This window comes from Thamnophis elegans, chromosome Z (genome assembly GCF_009769535.1).
Source record: "Thamnophis elegans isolate rThaEle1 chromosome Z, rThaEle1.pri, whole genome shotgun sequence".
In the NCBI taxonomy this organism is placed as follows: Eukaryota; Metazoa; Chordata; class Lepidosauria; order Squamata; family Colubridae; genus Thamnophis; species Thamnophis elegans.
This window is the reverse complement of record NC_045558.1, coordinates 90184430-90200344: the sequence shown is the minus strand read 5'-3', so window position 1 is coordinate 90200344 and position 15915 is coordinate 90184430. Positions and strand designations below refer to the sequence as shown.

The following is a 15915-nucleotide window of genomic DNA, read 5'->3' as shown; positions in this document are numbered from 1 at the left end:
AGAACATTCAAATCTTTCATATCTGGAAAGTAAGTAGGTATTCTGCCACTGAGAACATAGCGAGAAAATGAAGCAAAATGAGAAGGGAAAAAATGTAAAACTCTCTTATTCTTGATAAATATAAACGATTTTTTTTGAAAAACATTGCAGAGGGAATTTGTGCTGTTGATCATTATTTCTATCATAAGGCATGATGTCCAAAGATAATGCACAAATTTGGAAGACAGGTAGAGCATCATTCAAAGTCTGTATCTAATGAACATAACATCACAAACTCCACATGCTGAACAAATATTGAAAGCAATCATAAAGAGCTACAACCAACATATCACTTAGTCTTTAACATGTTAAATTCATGTATATGTCATTCTCAAGGTTTGAATAAGAAATTTAGCCAAGTAAGCTTGTACATCTTCCACCAACATGCTCTCTGCATCTCATCAGAAGATGTAAATTGAACTACAATACATATTCTTCTTTTTCATTGTATAGAGTACTGATGTTAAATTCTGAAACAATAGATGTACATCACTGTCTCCTTGTATAAAATTAAATTTCTGGTCTTTTGAGTAGAAGAAATTCTGATTAAAAATGTAGTTCTTCCAAGAAGCTATATTAAAGCTTATTTAAAATAACAGCAGCAACAATATTTGAGTGGGGACTAGATCAGCTCTCCAGGTGATTAGCGGTTATTTTAAAGCAATATGAAGGCTCTGAAATAAAGCAAGATGCTTCAGTAATTTGACATCAGGCCTGAAATACGTGTAATAAGGTGATATATTTTTTCTATTCAATTTCCCCATGTCTTAGATTGCATTAGATCCCTGCAAATCCTATATCCTCTTGTCAAAGTAATGTACTTTTGGAAACAAACCTCTACGGAAAGAGTTAATACAATTACTGTATATGGCAAAGCCTTTATAAAAACACCAATTTTCAGTTCCGTTTCCTTTTAGGTTGAAATGCAATGTGAGTATTTGCTTGAAACCGGATCCTTATTGTCTCCTCTATTTCTTCAAGCAAGATAGAACTGTGATAATAAGATTTTAGTCATCTATAAAGTTGGATGAATATTTGTGCTGATAAATAAATAAAGGGAGACTAGTATAGATCTAGTTCAAGCTATTTAGCTGTCATCAGCTAGCCATACCCTTACTGGGAATCGAGCCTGTGCTGTATTGCCTCTAAGGCAGATGTGTTAATCATTGAGCCACAGAGCTCGACTCCTTATCAGCCAGCCAGGGTGAAAGGTATCTATTTAGATTTTACAACCCCCGGTATGCCCAAATATGGGAGGAAGATCACTACTTCCATATATATTACTTGTATTGGCACAATGTTAAAAGTGAAAGGCACAAGTGAATAAAGTGGCATCAAAATTTGTATATGTAATACAGTATTTTTTTTTCAAAATAGTATGATACTCAACTCATTCAATTTTACTGTGATGAATTTTGGAAATCCATTCAACAGAAAAGTCCATTTAGTTATTAGCAATAGCAATAGCAATAGCAGTTAGACTTATATACCGCTTCATAGGGCTTTCAGCCCTCTCTAAGCGGTTTACAGAGTCAACATATTGCCCCCAACAATCCGGGTCCTCATTTTACCCATCTCGGAAGGATGGAAGGCTGAGTCAACCCTGAGCCGGTGAGATTTGAACCGCCGAACTAGCAGTCAGCTGAAGTGGCTGCAGTACTGCACCCTAACCACTGCGCCACCTTGGCTCTTAAAAGCATGTAAAATATTGAATATTTTATTAAATTTATATGCTGCCCCTCTTGGCTAGAAGGGTCTGTAGGCAACTTGTAATCATGAAAACAACATGTAAAACATTAAAACAATATTAACACTGAAATTAATATACATTAATTTAAATTAACAAGGAGGAAAAGAAGGGAACACAATGACACAGGGAACAGGTGAAGTTAGACAACGTCCTAAATCCATCATCAGTGGAAATATATAGCACCAGCTATTTCTAGATAGGAATAGTCTGACAAAATAATTAATGTATTAATGAACTAGACATTTTTACAATATGCTTTGTGCAGGGCTAGTTTTCAAATGGATATGGAAGCTATCATTTTTACTATTTGATTCTAAAGTGAATATACAGTATCATGAATATATTAAATCTATTTTTAAGAGATTATGTTATCAAATCAAATGCAGGGTGTTCTGTTATCATCAAGCTTGTGTGTTCATAGAGTAACAGTTGTAAGGAATTTTGGAAGTTTTCTAGTCAATCCCTTGCTCAAGCAGGAGTACCTGTATCATTCTGGTCAAATGGCTGTCCAATCTCTTCTTAAAAACCTCCAGTCATTGAGCATCTACAGCAATGGTTCTCAACCTGTGGGTCGCAACCCCTTTGGGGGTCGAACGACCCTTTTACAGGAGTCGCCTAAGACCATTGGAAAACACATATTTTCAAAAAAAATACGGAAAACATAAAATAATTTTATGGTTGGGAGCCACCACAACATGAGGAACTGTATTAAAGGGTTGCGGCATTAGGAAGGTTGAGACCCTCTGATCTACAGCTTCTGGAGGCAAGCTGTTCCAATGGTTAATTGTTCTCATTATCAAGAATTTTCTCCTTATTTCTAAGTCGTGATTAGTTTCCATTCATTGCTTCTTTTAGGTTGTCTACTTTGTCAAATGCTTTTACTGAAATCTAAGAATCCACAGCAATTCTCTGATCCACTAATTTTGTCACTTTGTCAAAGAGTGCAATAAAATTTGTCTTGCATGATCTGTTTTTGATAAACCCATATTGGCTTTTAATTATGACATTGTCTATATCTGTTCACAGATTCATTGCTTGATTATCTTTTCCAGAATCTTTCCAGGTTTTGATGTCAGGCTGATAGATCTGTAGTTTTCTGGGTTTGTTTTCCCCCTTTTTTGAAGATGGGAACTACACCAACTCTTTTCCAGTCCTCTGGTAGTTCCCCAGTGCTACAAGATCTTTGAAAGATATGATTCAGTGGTTCTAAGATCACATCTGCTAGTTTCTTCAGAACTTTGGGGTATAATCCATCTGGTCCTGGTGATTTGAATCCATCTAAAATGGACAGGCGTTCCATTTTCTTGCCTATTTTAATTAGTCCATCTTTTAAGGTTCTGTTTTGGCAGGCTGGGCTATTTTTTCCATTTGCATGACAGATACAAAGAATGAATTAAGCAGCTCTGCTTTTTCTCTGCTGCCCATCACTTCCTTGCCATCTTTTCCCATTAGTAATATAAATTGGTACTTTGTTGTTTAGTGGATAACCATTTTTCTCTGAAAAATTACAATCTAATAACGATGTCACCGTAACACCACTGCAGAAATGAGTCAACGTAAGAGAAGTTCTAGATACAAGAATCCAATTACTATATGGAATTTCCTCCCTACTTTTATTGACAGGATCACCACCTGAAGATTTTTTTTCTCAGTGCATGATAAAAGGGTTCATGTGCATCTTTCGTTGGTTGTTGTTATAGTTCTTATGCTTGTTATCTTGTGACATAACTTTAACTAGGGTTGTGCATAGCTATAAAGAGGTTTGTTGCTGTGTCAGAGATATGAGCAAAGCATTTTTCTGAAGTAACATCACAAAGCAGTGCCTACTTGGTGTCAACAGAATGGCAGGTTCATTTTCTTTCCTTGATAATAGACATTTCTGTGCACATAATGCAGAAGCAAAAATAAAGTGGCTAATCAAAATAGATTAGATTAGATTAGATTTAATAAATTTCTAGGCCGCCCAATCCCGAAGGACTCCGGCTATATATTATCTGGACTCTTTCCAATCAGGTTTCAGATCTCAATATGAAACAGAAACAGCACTGGTCACATGTTGATGATCTCTGGTGAGTGTAAGATCCATCTTTGCTCTCAACCTCTTAGTGGCTTTCAATATTATTAACCATGGTATCCTTTAGAGCCAGCTGAAGTCATGGCTGGGCAGCACAATCCATGGCCATTCCTTTGCGGTGTGCCAAACGGCTTGGTACTCACTCTCCTCCTTTTAACATACATGAAATCGATAGGAGATCTGCCATCATGGGATGAGATACTATCAGTCACCAGATACAAACATGAGTACCATCAGTACATTGATGATACTGAAATTTATATCTCCATCCCTGGTGACCTAAGTGATGTTATTGCTGTCCTCTTAGGGTAACTCTAACCCTGGAGGCTGTGGAGGTCGGGATGGAGGACAATAGACTTTGGCTGCATCCTGATAAGATCATGTTGCTTTGGGGTTGCTTTGGGAAATAGGATTTTTAACATCTGGATGTGGTTAACATTGTTCTGGATGCAGCTGCACTGCCCCACAAACCTGGTGCACAACCTGGGGATTCTCCTGGACTGATAACTGCTCTGGAGAGATGGGAGAAATATATAGACTGAATAGGAAAGATGTAGAAGTCGATAGAGACAAAGATCCAAGAGAGAAGTATGGAAGGTAATCCAAAAAATGAATAAGAATTGAAGCATTAAAATGGGCAAGAGATGAGGGATAGAAAGGAAAGGTCTTTTAATTTAATGGTGAACTGACTGAGGCCTAAAAGTTAGAATAGAGGTAGAAATAAGAGATGGGAATAGTAAAATATGGGAAAACTTCAAGGCAGAAATGGTTCCAAAGAAGAGGGAGGCAAGTTCTGCAATTACTTTGGTCAATAGACAGGAAACTGAAATTGACTAGTTGCTAAATAATCATTTCTTACTATACAATAAAAGAAGTGAGTAAAAGTGGCAAATATAAGGAAGCTGTCAAAAGTTGCTGAACTAGACAGATATTTGTTTTTATTAGTGGCTAGATGCTGAGCTAGATTATTATTTTCCAGATGCCACCAAGTAGGGACACTCTGGATTCTGTTTTAGAATGCTACTGGAACAATGCTACTACAATGTTATCAAATTAAATATAATAAAATACTGCTCTCCATACCTTTTGGAAAAGTTTTTTTTTTTTTTCAAAACACAGAAAGTGGAAGAAATCATCTGTAGAAGTACACAAAGTGCTGCTGAACAAGGTGAGCAAAATGATAGAGGCATGCTAGTGATCAGAAGGGAAGGAGGATGCCTGCAACTCACAATGTTTCCCAAGCACCCCTCAGCTTATAAGTGTTTTTCCCCTAGTGAGGCCAGTCTATCAGGGCAACCTGGCCTACCCAACAATGGGACAGAGCACACTGCTTCCTCTCTGCTTATAGTTAGAAGAGATCTCCTGATCTAGCCTCTAAAATAATGTCTGGTAAAGCATTAAATATAATAATAGCAGCAGCAGGTACAACTTTATTTATTTGTGGTCTGAGAACAAGTAATGGAAGTTACACATTAAAAAAAACCACCCAGAAACACAAGAAGGGTTAAAAACAAAACAAAAAATATGCTGGTTTTCCTTTGAAGAATTACACATTTACACAATATAACTTCAGAAAGTGTAATAGGTGATGCTAACATTGTTTTGTTGGGGAGGAAACTAGTTTTATATAGGTATTCTTCGGTTACTGACAATTTAGGGAGGTTCAAATCATGGATTGGGAATGAGATCAGACCTATTTAGGAAGACTGGGATTGTTAGTATCACATGATGGTTCAGTGGTAATATACAAAAGGGGATAAGACTGTCTGAGGAAGGGCTCGTTCTCTCAAAGTGAATTGCTTTGTCAAGGTGGATTGCAGCTGATCTGCACAAACCTTGTTTAATCTCTTGTAATTTATATGGTTGTTTTAGGCACTTTAATGTATTAAAAGGGCATATTGGGGAAATGGAAACCTCACGTTCCAAATGACAGCCAGAGTTCTCGGGCTTTGGCACCAAAAGGAATGAGTTATTTTCTCACTTCAAATGAGGTCAGACCTGATTTTGTATTAAGATGATCAGGGACCGAAATAGCTGTTGGACGTTTTTTAAGCTATAGTGGGTTGTTTCTACCCTTAGGAACAGTGAGATCCCCCCATTTAAATTCTCAGAGCCCCATTTCTATTATGATGTTCCATCTTGGGGAAACAGTAGCCTTGGGAGAAATGAGGCACTGTTAAAAAAAACTTCTGCTCCGAAGAGGAAAAAGGCGATAGTACCACGCTCGGGGCAACTGCATCTATCCTGCCTTCGAGTCTCTGAACTTTTCATCACTAAAAGAATTGGAGCATCCTTCAAACCACCGGCAATTCCCTTCCCCTTCTTCCAACTTGTCCGAGCCCAAGTTTTGCGCAGCCATATCCTACCATTGTCTCTGCCGCAAAGTAAAAAGGAGAGGGAAAAGAGAAACAGGGAAAGGTATTCCTTTGTCATTCACCGCGAAGCCTAGATTTTGTTACACGTCCCTGGCTAATCTTTCTTCCTCAAGCCTTGGGATCCCTTTTTCTGACTGATCTACTCTCCATCCTTGGAAAACGGCACTTGCTTTTATATTGACTAAAGATCCTTCAACCTTATTATTAACTGCATATTTGCCTCAGAGCATAGGAAGACCAGAATCTTCACTGATACCTCTTCCATCAGAATCTGGAGTTGCCCCTCCTTCCCTGGCGGCGTGCATCGGCTCCTGCTCTTGCTATGTGTTGTGCAAGAGCAAGCGGACTGTTGCCATTGGTTACTGCCTGGGCCTTTGCGTTCCATTCTCGCAGCCGCCGCTAAATTCGCGTTGTGCGTATCCAACACTTCTTTCCATTGATTTGTGGCTCCCCAAGAAGCCTTGCAGCTGAGTGGGTGATGGTGGTAGGCACGGGCAAGCTTCGCCAGGGAACTTTGCAAGCGGAACAGGCTCGGTGAGTTGCGTCCACAGCTGCAGGTGCAAATAACTCCATAATCAGAAATAGTGCAATCTGGATTTTATATTCAGATAGTGTTACTATTTTGCCAAGAGGAAGGCGGCTTTAGGACAGTGATGTAACAAGGCCTGCAGTAAGATTTATGGTGCAGGTCCTTTCGACAGCGTACTCTTAATTTCTCACTGACCTTCCTGTCCCGGACACCCCAGTCCTGCCAGAAAGGCAACTCGGAGAGTGGCTCCGGAAGAGCGGGCTGGAGACGGAGCTCTAATAGAGTGGTAATCCTGTAGGAATTTATACCGCTCCCCGCTTTAAATATCTACGTGAAAATATGAGATGAGATCCTTTCAGTTTTGTAGTTTAATTAGGAGATTGCGGTTCTCCAGTCTCTCAAATCAAACGTGGAATGTCCACTTGAAAATCGTACCCTATTACTAACCGTGGATGGTGAGTCTGGCTGACAGCAAGTAACCAAGATGGCATGTGATTTAAACAGTAGCTTTGCTGTTTTGGAAGTCCTACTAAGGCTGGTATTTTAGGACCTCCTATTGGTGGCTCAAGATAGGAATGGACTTTTTTAAAAAAATACTAGAGGCTAGTTTGTCAGTTTAGTTTTGTATGTTGTGTATCTTCTAAACCTATCACAGTACTGCATTGATTGCTACAGGCACTATAATGTGCTTCCAGATAGCTTAATTTTACTTCTCCGGGTATTAAACTATTTTTTGAAGTCATTTTTCAGTTTTCTTCAGGAGCTGCAATTAGATACGTGCGGGGAGGGGGTGAAGTTATAATCAGCAAAATGGGGCTTGCATCATAACACTTCCTGTTGCCGCCTTCGTAGGTGTGCCATTTCATGAATGCTCCAAACGGCAAATCTCACTCCATCCATCATCTTGCTGATTGTTTACTCTCCCCACTTTCTAAATTCCACTATCTAGATTCCTAATTCAAAGGAACATTTTTTTCCATACAGCCTTTCATAGTAGTGATCCAGCTTTCTTGGACATAAAACCATGGCTTGAGTCAATTTGATTCAGTTAAGGCACCTGGGTAAAAAACAAAGAAACCGAGCTTTAGCTCAACATAGGCAAGAAAACTGGCTGGCTGCCTCATGGCCAATATCTCTCTGTCCAACTCACATTGCAGGGTATTTTTGTGGAGCAAATAGGAAGAAGAAAGAGTAGTATTTGGTATGTTCCCCCTCTTAAGTTTATTTATTAAAAAATAGGTGGGATAAAAACATCTAAACCAAAGATACATATCTTGTTTGTATAATGCTTATTTTCAATGGCGATTGGGTTTTATTAAGGGAGATAGTAGGAAAGACTCCCTTCCGATGAAAACTCTGCTAAAACTGTACTTTTGCATTCCATTCAATATTGGTTAAAAAACACATTGCTAGACATTTTGGACTGCATATTTTTATTGGAAGTGCCTTTGAAATGACATACTTTTAAACATAGGTAAAACATTTGTATTACAATTTGTATTGTAGCTGCTGCCCTGTGAGAGTACAGTCAGGCTAAATCAGAATTTCTGGGAATGACAAAATAAATTTCAGATGGATTCACACATTTTCCACTCATATCTTTGTAGTATATATGAAGCATAGTTTACTTGCTCCCTCCCCCCCCCTTAATAGTATGATTTTATGATGAAATTGCAGACTTTCATCTATTTGTTTTTTTAATTTAGGATTTTTTTAAATGTGTCCCTAATTTTTTTGTTGTAAATTCTCCTCAGCATTATTTTAATTAAACAAAAAATAGAAATATTGAATATAAATACAAAATGTGACATAATATTTGCACTGTGAACACACGGTGTTTGTAAAACTAATGAAGCTGAACCAGATAAAGTCAAGGAAACATTATGATTTGTTTCATTTATTTCATTGTGTTCAGATCAGTCTACTGAAGTGAACAAGGTAAAAACAGTTCCCCCCTTTGGTAGAAATCTTAAAACATATTTCAATTCTAGTTTAGTTCATTAAATGTTCAACATCTATTGGCAAGTGTCTATAATTATACCATTATGTTTTCCTCATATACTCATTGTTTGATTACTTCTCTTTTTTTCTTGCAAAGTGAAGATTAATGATATGTATTACCTTTGTATGTTTCTAAAATCAACTTTATTTAATCCAGGATGTATATTTGTGTTTCTAGTGACTTTTAAAATAATTGCTTTTCCTATTAGATACTGTAAGGGTGGCTCAGTGGCTAAGATGCTGAGCTTGTTGATCAGAAAGGTGGGCAGTTTGGTGGTTCAAATCCTTAGCGCCATGTAACGGTGTGAGCTCCCATTACTTGTCCCAGTTTCTGCCAACCTAGCAGTTAGAAAGCACGTAAAAATGCAAGTAGAAAAATAGGGACCACCTTTGGTGGGAAGGTAACAGCGTTCTGTGCGCCTTTGGCACTTAGTTATGCCAGCCACATGACCATAGAGATGTCTTCAGACAGCGCTGGCTCTTCAGTTTTGAAACGGAGATAAGTACTACCCTCTAAAGTCGATGACTAGCACATATGTGCCAGGGGAACCTTTACCTTTATTAGATACTAAGTATAAAAGTTCGAGTCCTAGCTAACAATGTTAATTACTTTCTCTTTTAAATATATTTTTATTAAATAAGTACTTTTTAAAAAAATAAGCACAATAGACAATATAAAGTTTGAAAGATAAAAATAAGGAATATAAAGGAAAGTAATAAGTGGAAAAGAAATAGAAAGGAGAAAGAAAAGAAAAAGTTATAAAGAAGTGGTTTCAGGTCTTCTTAAATAGGAGTTACAAGTACATTTTATATTTTACTGTAACAGAAAGGTTGGGCTCTTCTAGTTCTAAATTTTTTTTATTTCTCAGCAGTACCCACTTCTTTATCCAAACCAAGCAATAGGCCACAAAATCAGGCAGTCCTCATTCCTTGGAGTCTTACAGGATTTTATATTTAATCCTTGGCTTTTCCTTATAATATTAATTACCTTCTTATAAGGATATAATGTACTCTTTGAAGCCACCACGATGAGAAACTTGCAGTGATAATTGCTATATTAACTAATGTACCCTGAGTATTGTTTGTATGCTATAGGCTACCCATTTGTTTGAATACAGATGGAAAAATATGAGATCCTTGGACTTGTGGGAGAAGGAAGTTATGGAATGGTGATGAAATGCAGAAACAAGGAGAATGGCAGAGTTGTTGCCATCAAAAAATTTTTGGAAAGTGAAGATGATAAAATGGTTAAAAAAATTGCCCTGAGAGAAATAAAATTTCTCAAGGTAAGATAATGTATGATAAGTTCATATTTTTAAATCTGTAGTGCCTTTCAACTTATATCAATTTATGTAATCTTATAGACCTTTTGTCTTTGTTATAATGTCATTCGTGATGTTTATTAAAAATTAAAAATACAGAAGATAGCAGAGGTAAAGTAACACCAAAAGGATGCATGCAAATGCTATTACTTATGTTTAGTTTAGATTGGTTTCATACATCATTTGTCTGATTTCCATTGGCTAGATTCCCAGAACAAAAAAAGTCATAATAGTTTATTAACCATAATTGTTAAAACCAAAATCCAAACTACGTGATGATTAATATGATTAATATGTAGTGTGAATAGGGCACCAGCAGGTGAAATATTAAACAAAGGTATATAGAAAACTGTTTTAGAGAAAGGAGATTAGTATTACTAAAGGAATTACAAGCATAACAGTAAGAATGAGCTAGTAAGAAAGAACTACTTAATAGAAAATACGCTATTTATTCAACTAGAAAGCATAAATTTTAAAAAGCTGGGTTTTGTTTGGTCTTTAAATAATTACTGAGATATGATTTTGTTGCTGTAGAGTTATTAGCTAGTTAGAGAAAAAATAAAATTTCTCTTTTATTTATTATACCGTATATACTCGAGTATAGGCCGACCCGAATATAAGCCGAGGCACCTAATTTTACCACAAAAAAACTGGAAAAGTTATTGACTCGAGTATAAGCCTAGGGTGGGAAATGCAGCAGCTACCGGTAAATTTCAAAAATAAAAATAGATACCAATAATGTTTTTGAATATTTATTTCAAAGAAAAACAGTAAACTAGCGGTGTATTCAATGAAATACTTCACTCACCTCATGATGCTGATGTCCCGCTGTGATGATGATGTCCCGTGTAGCCGCGGGAGCGATGTCCCACCTCCTATGACACACGGCACAGTGATTCCTATCATTGGATCACTGTACCAGAGGAGGTGGGACATCGCTATGTGGCTGCTTGCCATAACAAGGAGGAGGTGGGACATCGTTGCAGAGCGGCAGGAGGGGGAGGAAGGGGAATCGTAAGACAGCCCTGCATTACATTAGAACGTGAGGAGGGGGGATGGTGCGGTGCGTGCTGCGCGGCAAACTGACACAGAGGGAGGGGAAACTCACAGGGGCACTGGGCCATTCACGAGTGTCACCCAGCGGCATGGCCCCGCCCCTTTTTCTCCTCCATTTCGGGCAAATTTTTCACTGACTCGAGTATAAGCCGAGGCGGCTTTTTTCAGCCCAAAAAGTGGGCTGAAAAACTAGGCTTATACTCGAGTATATACAGTAACTGTATAGTACCAAACTATCTATAGATTTCAAGATCTAGTTCTAATATTTGGAGAAATCTAATATTTGGAAAATGAAAACATTTTAAAATGCATATTATTTTATATTATATTGTATAATTTTATTTTATTGTCATAGCCTAATATAAATAGGGCACAGAATTAAAGAAGTATTTAAGTTTGTTCTATCAGTTAGATTTTGCTGAATAAATAAATGGAGTAAATTTCTACCTTTAGGGAATCATCTCTGGGGGAAAAATGTACTTTGGTTGTAATGGATTGCTTAGTTAAATTATTTATAAAGTGATAGGGGAAAAAGATTGTGTAAATATTGAGACTATAATAACTTGTGAATATTAGTAATCATTAGTACCATTACCTAGTAAACATGCACAGAACAGTATTTGGAAGTATTTATATGATTTATACATTCATGTACATATTCTTCAATAGACAATTATTGTGAATGTTCCCACGCAACATACTGCCTGTTACTGTAATTTTATGACGCACTTTCTGTCTCCTGATAGCAATTAAGGCATGAGAACTTGGTGAACTTGCTGGAAGTCTGTAAGAAGAAAAAACGATGGTATCTGGTGTTTGAATTTGTAGATCACACAATCCTTGATGATCTTGAGATGTTTCCCAACGGCTTGGATTATAATAGAGTTCGAAAATACTTATTTCAAATTATAAAAGGGGTAGGATTTTGTCATAGTCATAATGTAAGTAAATTGCTGCATCTATTTAATTGTGTTTGTCCATTTTCTTGATAGGATTTTTGAGAAAAATGCTAGTTCTATATCTCAGAATAAATGTACATTTTCAAGGATTTAAACTGTTCCGATAATTGTATTTTCATGTTTCTTACATATAGGTATGAAACTATAAGCTAATAATGAAATGAAAAAAAGTGCCTTTTTCGATTTCTATTCTTTGTGGAAAGTGGAAAACATGACACATTAGTGTCATATTTTTCCTCATTAGTTGGTGATGTAATAGTTGCTTCAGGGTTAGTATACAAAGCTATTATTTCAAAGACAAGGATAGATTATTATACTTGTGTGAATATTTTCTGAACATCCTGCCTGTTTATCACTTGTAGGCTCATATAAAGTGAGTAAATTTACATATTCTTCCTTTGAGATAGCACAATATTTTACAGTTATGGGAATAGAGAGACAGTTCTTTAGCAGACATTTTGTTGTATGATTTTTTTGTACTTCTAGAAAAATAACTTTTTTAAAAAAAATATTCAGTGTGTGGATATATAACATCACAGACCATCTGTGATGGACTTTTTGCAAATAGTCCATTTGTCAAATAATGTGAAGTAGGCTGTCCTCTAGGTTAGCTGGCAGAACCTACATGTTTTCTATGGAAGGTTATCCATGATGGGTTTATAGTGACTTTGCTAACATAGCTATGAATATATTTTTTTAGATCATACACAGGGATATTAAACCTGAAAACATATTGGTCTCCTGTTCGGGAATTATCAAACTCTGTGATTTTGGATTTGCTCGAACGCTGGCAGCTCCTGGTGAAGTTTATACAGATTATGTAGCAACACGGTGGTATCGAGCTCCTGAGCTATTAGTTGGTGATATCAAATATGGCAAGTAAGGAAATTTAGAATTTATTATTAAAATATTCTTAGATTTTTTAAAATATTTTTATTTTATTCTGAACAACATTAAAATACAAAACTCAATAAAATACAAGACATAAAAGAAAAGAAAACATAAAACAGAACATTAAAAAGGGTGTATCAACAACACACATTATACACACATTATTTCCCTCTAGCTGAATACTGATTAATATATTACTATAATTACTTCCTATCCCTTGCAAAACAGGCTCTCCCAAATTTTTAAACTACTAAATCTATTAGCAACGTTAATCTGTCTTCTATATGTTATATTAGTGATAAAGTAGTTAACTGGAAAAACAATAACAGTAAAACAGAACAAATTTAAAGTTCCAAATCTTTCTGTTAACAAGCTGTTATTGAAATCCACTCGTAGAAAATTTACCACAGTATCTTAACTATCCCGGATCATCCCAAAAGATTGTCCTGAGTCAAATGTCTGTTACTTAATATCCTCTCTTGTCAACTGTTGTTTAATTAAATGTAGTAAATTCAGTCTCCAGAATATGTCTGTCTTTGAGCCAGCATGCAAGCAGAAGTAGTTATCACTAAACTGTAATAAAATCATCCAGTATTCCTCTGTTTTCATATAGGACAGGGATTCCGAGGTGACGCAGTGGGTAGAGTGCAGTACTGCAGGCTACTTCAGCTGACTGTTATCTGCAGTTCGGCGGTTCAAATCTCACCAGGCTCAAGGTTGATTCAGCCTTCCATCCTTCCGAGGTGGGTAAAATGAGCACCCAGACTGTTGGGGGCAATATGCTGACTCTGTAAACCGCTTAGAGAGGGCTGAAAGCCCTATGAAGCGGTATATAAGTCTAACTGCTATTGCTATTGCTATTCCTTCATAGAAGAAAGGAAGTTGTCTCCCTCTCTTCTAGCTGAGGCCATAAGACTTCAGACAGACTTCTGAACAACAGCCACTTTTCTGGTTCTTCAGGCATGAGACTATCTCTGTGTTCTAGAACTGGATCAAAGTCTTTTTGTGTATCTTTATCGAAAAATAAAACTTCAGATGGTAACGTTCTTTGAAGAATCATTAAAGTATGATTATGTATATGTAAGAGAAAACCAGGTATAAACTGCACATTTCCCCACCATTCATAGTTTTCAGACACTGTTCAGCCATTTTAATCAGTGGAACTTAACTCAGGGAACAAATGAACAAAGAAATATTTCCCTCTATATTTCAATCCATAATTATAAGAAAATTTCAACAGAAATTAACCCCAGGTATTTTGCAAATTCAAAAAATACAGAATCCAGTGGTGGATTGAGTGGAAGGGACTGAGGTTATCCAGAACTTTATAGTATAGTCTTTATTGTCATTGTACAAAATAAATACAATGAAATTAGTTATCAGAAGGAAAAAAGAGAAAAAGCAATTATATTTTGGCAAGGAGTTGAAATAAATTAGCATTCAATCACTGATCAACTTTTAAACAAAAAGCAAAATAAAACAATAAAGTCAAAAAGTGAAAGTTATAATTCCTGCATGCTTAGAAAATGAAACTGCTTGACAAGAAGCTGGATATGCCCAGTGACTTTTCAATCGCTTCCAGATGGAATTGGCATCTTTAAGACCCCCTTCCACGCCGGGTCACCGATCGTCCAAAAGACATCTTGGGTTACTCCTAAGTGTTCCCATTCAAAACCAGGAAGCAACACTGCAAAAGAACCAACTTTAGCAGTGAATTCAGCAGATCATTGATAAAAGAAAAAATAAAACCATAGCAAGCAGCAGCCAGCTTGAAAAGGAGGACCAATTTTTTTTTAGATTTTTAAAATACATTTACAAGAAAAAGGAAATTAATGGATAAGCATTATGATGAATTGTAGCCTAAGCAGAATTTTGAAAGTATTATTATTGTTGTAATATACTCTGTTTGGAGAAAATCAAATAGAATAAACTTCTTTTTCTATTGTCATAAATAGAATATTAGGGCAGAGCTAATTCTTCATAAGTATGTTTTATTTGCAGGGCTGTTGATGTGTGGGCCATAGGCTGCCTGGTAACTGAAATGCTTACAGGAGAACCCCTTTTCCCCGGAGACTCTGATATTGACCAATTATTCCATATTATGAAAAGTCTAGGTAAGAATGCATCCTGCCTTTTTGTTTATGCTTTTATCTGTCTGGCTAACCAGTTATTCATTTTTTTATGCAAGGTTATACTTTTAAAGTCTTGTTATTGATATAAACAATTATAAATTTTAGGTAACTTAATTCCAAAGCACCAGGAGTTATTCTACAAAAATCCTCTCTTTGCTGGAGTGAGATTGCCTGAAATCAAAGAGTTAGAACCTCTTGAAAAACGATACTCAAAGCTCTCCATTGCAGTCATAGAATTTGCAAAGGTAATTTTGAGGTCTCTTACCTTTCTAGTCTGTTTCTATTAACAGAATCATGCCTTGGGGAATCTTCAAGTTTCTGTGAAATTGAGTGGTGATAAGAAAATCAATTATTTCAATATCAGTGATCTTTTCCCAAATTCACATGACTGCTTTAGAAACTTTTTCTAACTATCTTAGTATGTATGCACATGCCCTATTTTGCTTTTCAGGGAGAAAAAAACAGAATGAAGACTCTGTATTTATATATGCCTATGAAAACAATTGCAAGACAGATGTCTAGTCCTCAGCTTAGTGACCATCCAGATATATTACAAACCCTTCAAAAGCTACTTACGCCCCAGTTTCAAAATTAGGACTGCTACGGCATTCTTACAGTCATTTGCCCTTACAACCAAATGCAGGGATGCTGCAGCGCTCCCTCCCCGCCGCCTATTTCTCTCTCATATCCCCCCCACTAGATTGCTGCAGCCCTTGAATCTGTTTTCTACCTCACCTGGCCCAGAACCCACCCAACATTGATTGTGCTACTCAGTGACTCTGGACTA

At 36.6% G+C, this 15915-nt stretch overlaps 1 protein-coding gene across 1 annotated transcript in view; it reads left to right on the top strand.

Moving 5' to 3' along the window:
- Positions 1-6647: 6647 nt before the first annotated feature.
- CDKL2 (cyclin dependent kinase like 2) overlaps positions 6648-15915 on the top strand; it is a 28684-nt gene continuing 19416 nt past the window's right edge. The window contains exons 1-6 of the mRNA XM_032234613.1: positions 6648-6772; positions 9887-10054; positions 11893-12087; positions 12806-12984; positions 14998-15110; positions 15234-15373. Of these exons, the coding sequence (XP_032090504.1) occupies positions 9887-10054; positions 11893-12087; positions 12806-12984; positions 14998-15110; positions 15234-15373 (795 nt within the window). The 5' untranslated portion in view covers positions 6648-6772. The remainder of the gene's footprint in view (positions 6773-9886; positions 10055-11892; positions 12088-12805; positions 12985-14997; positions 15111-15233; positions 15374-15915) is intronic.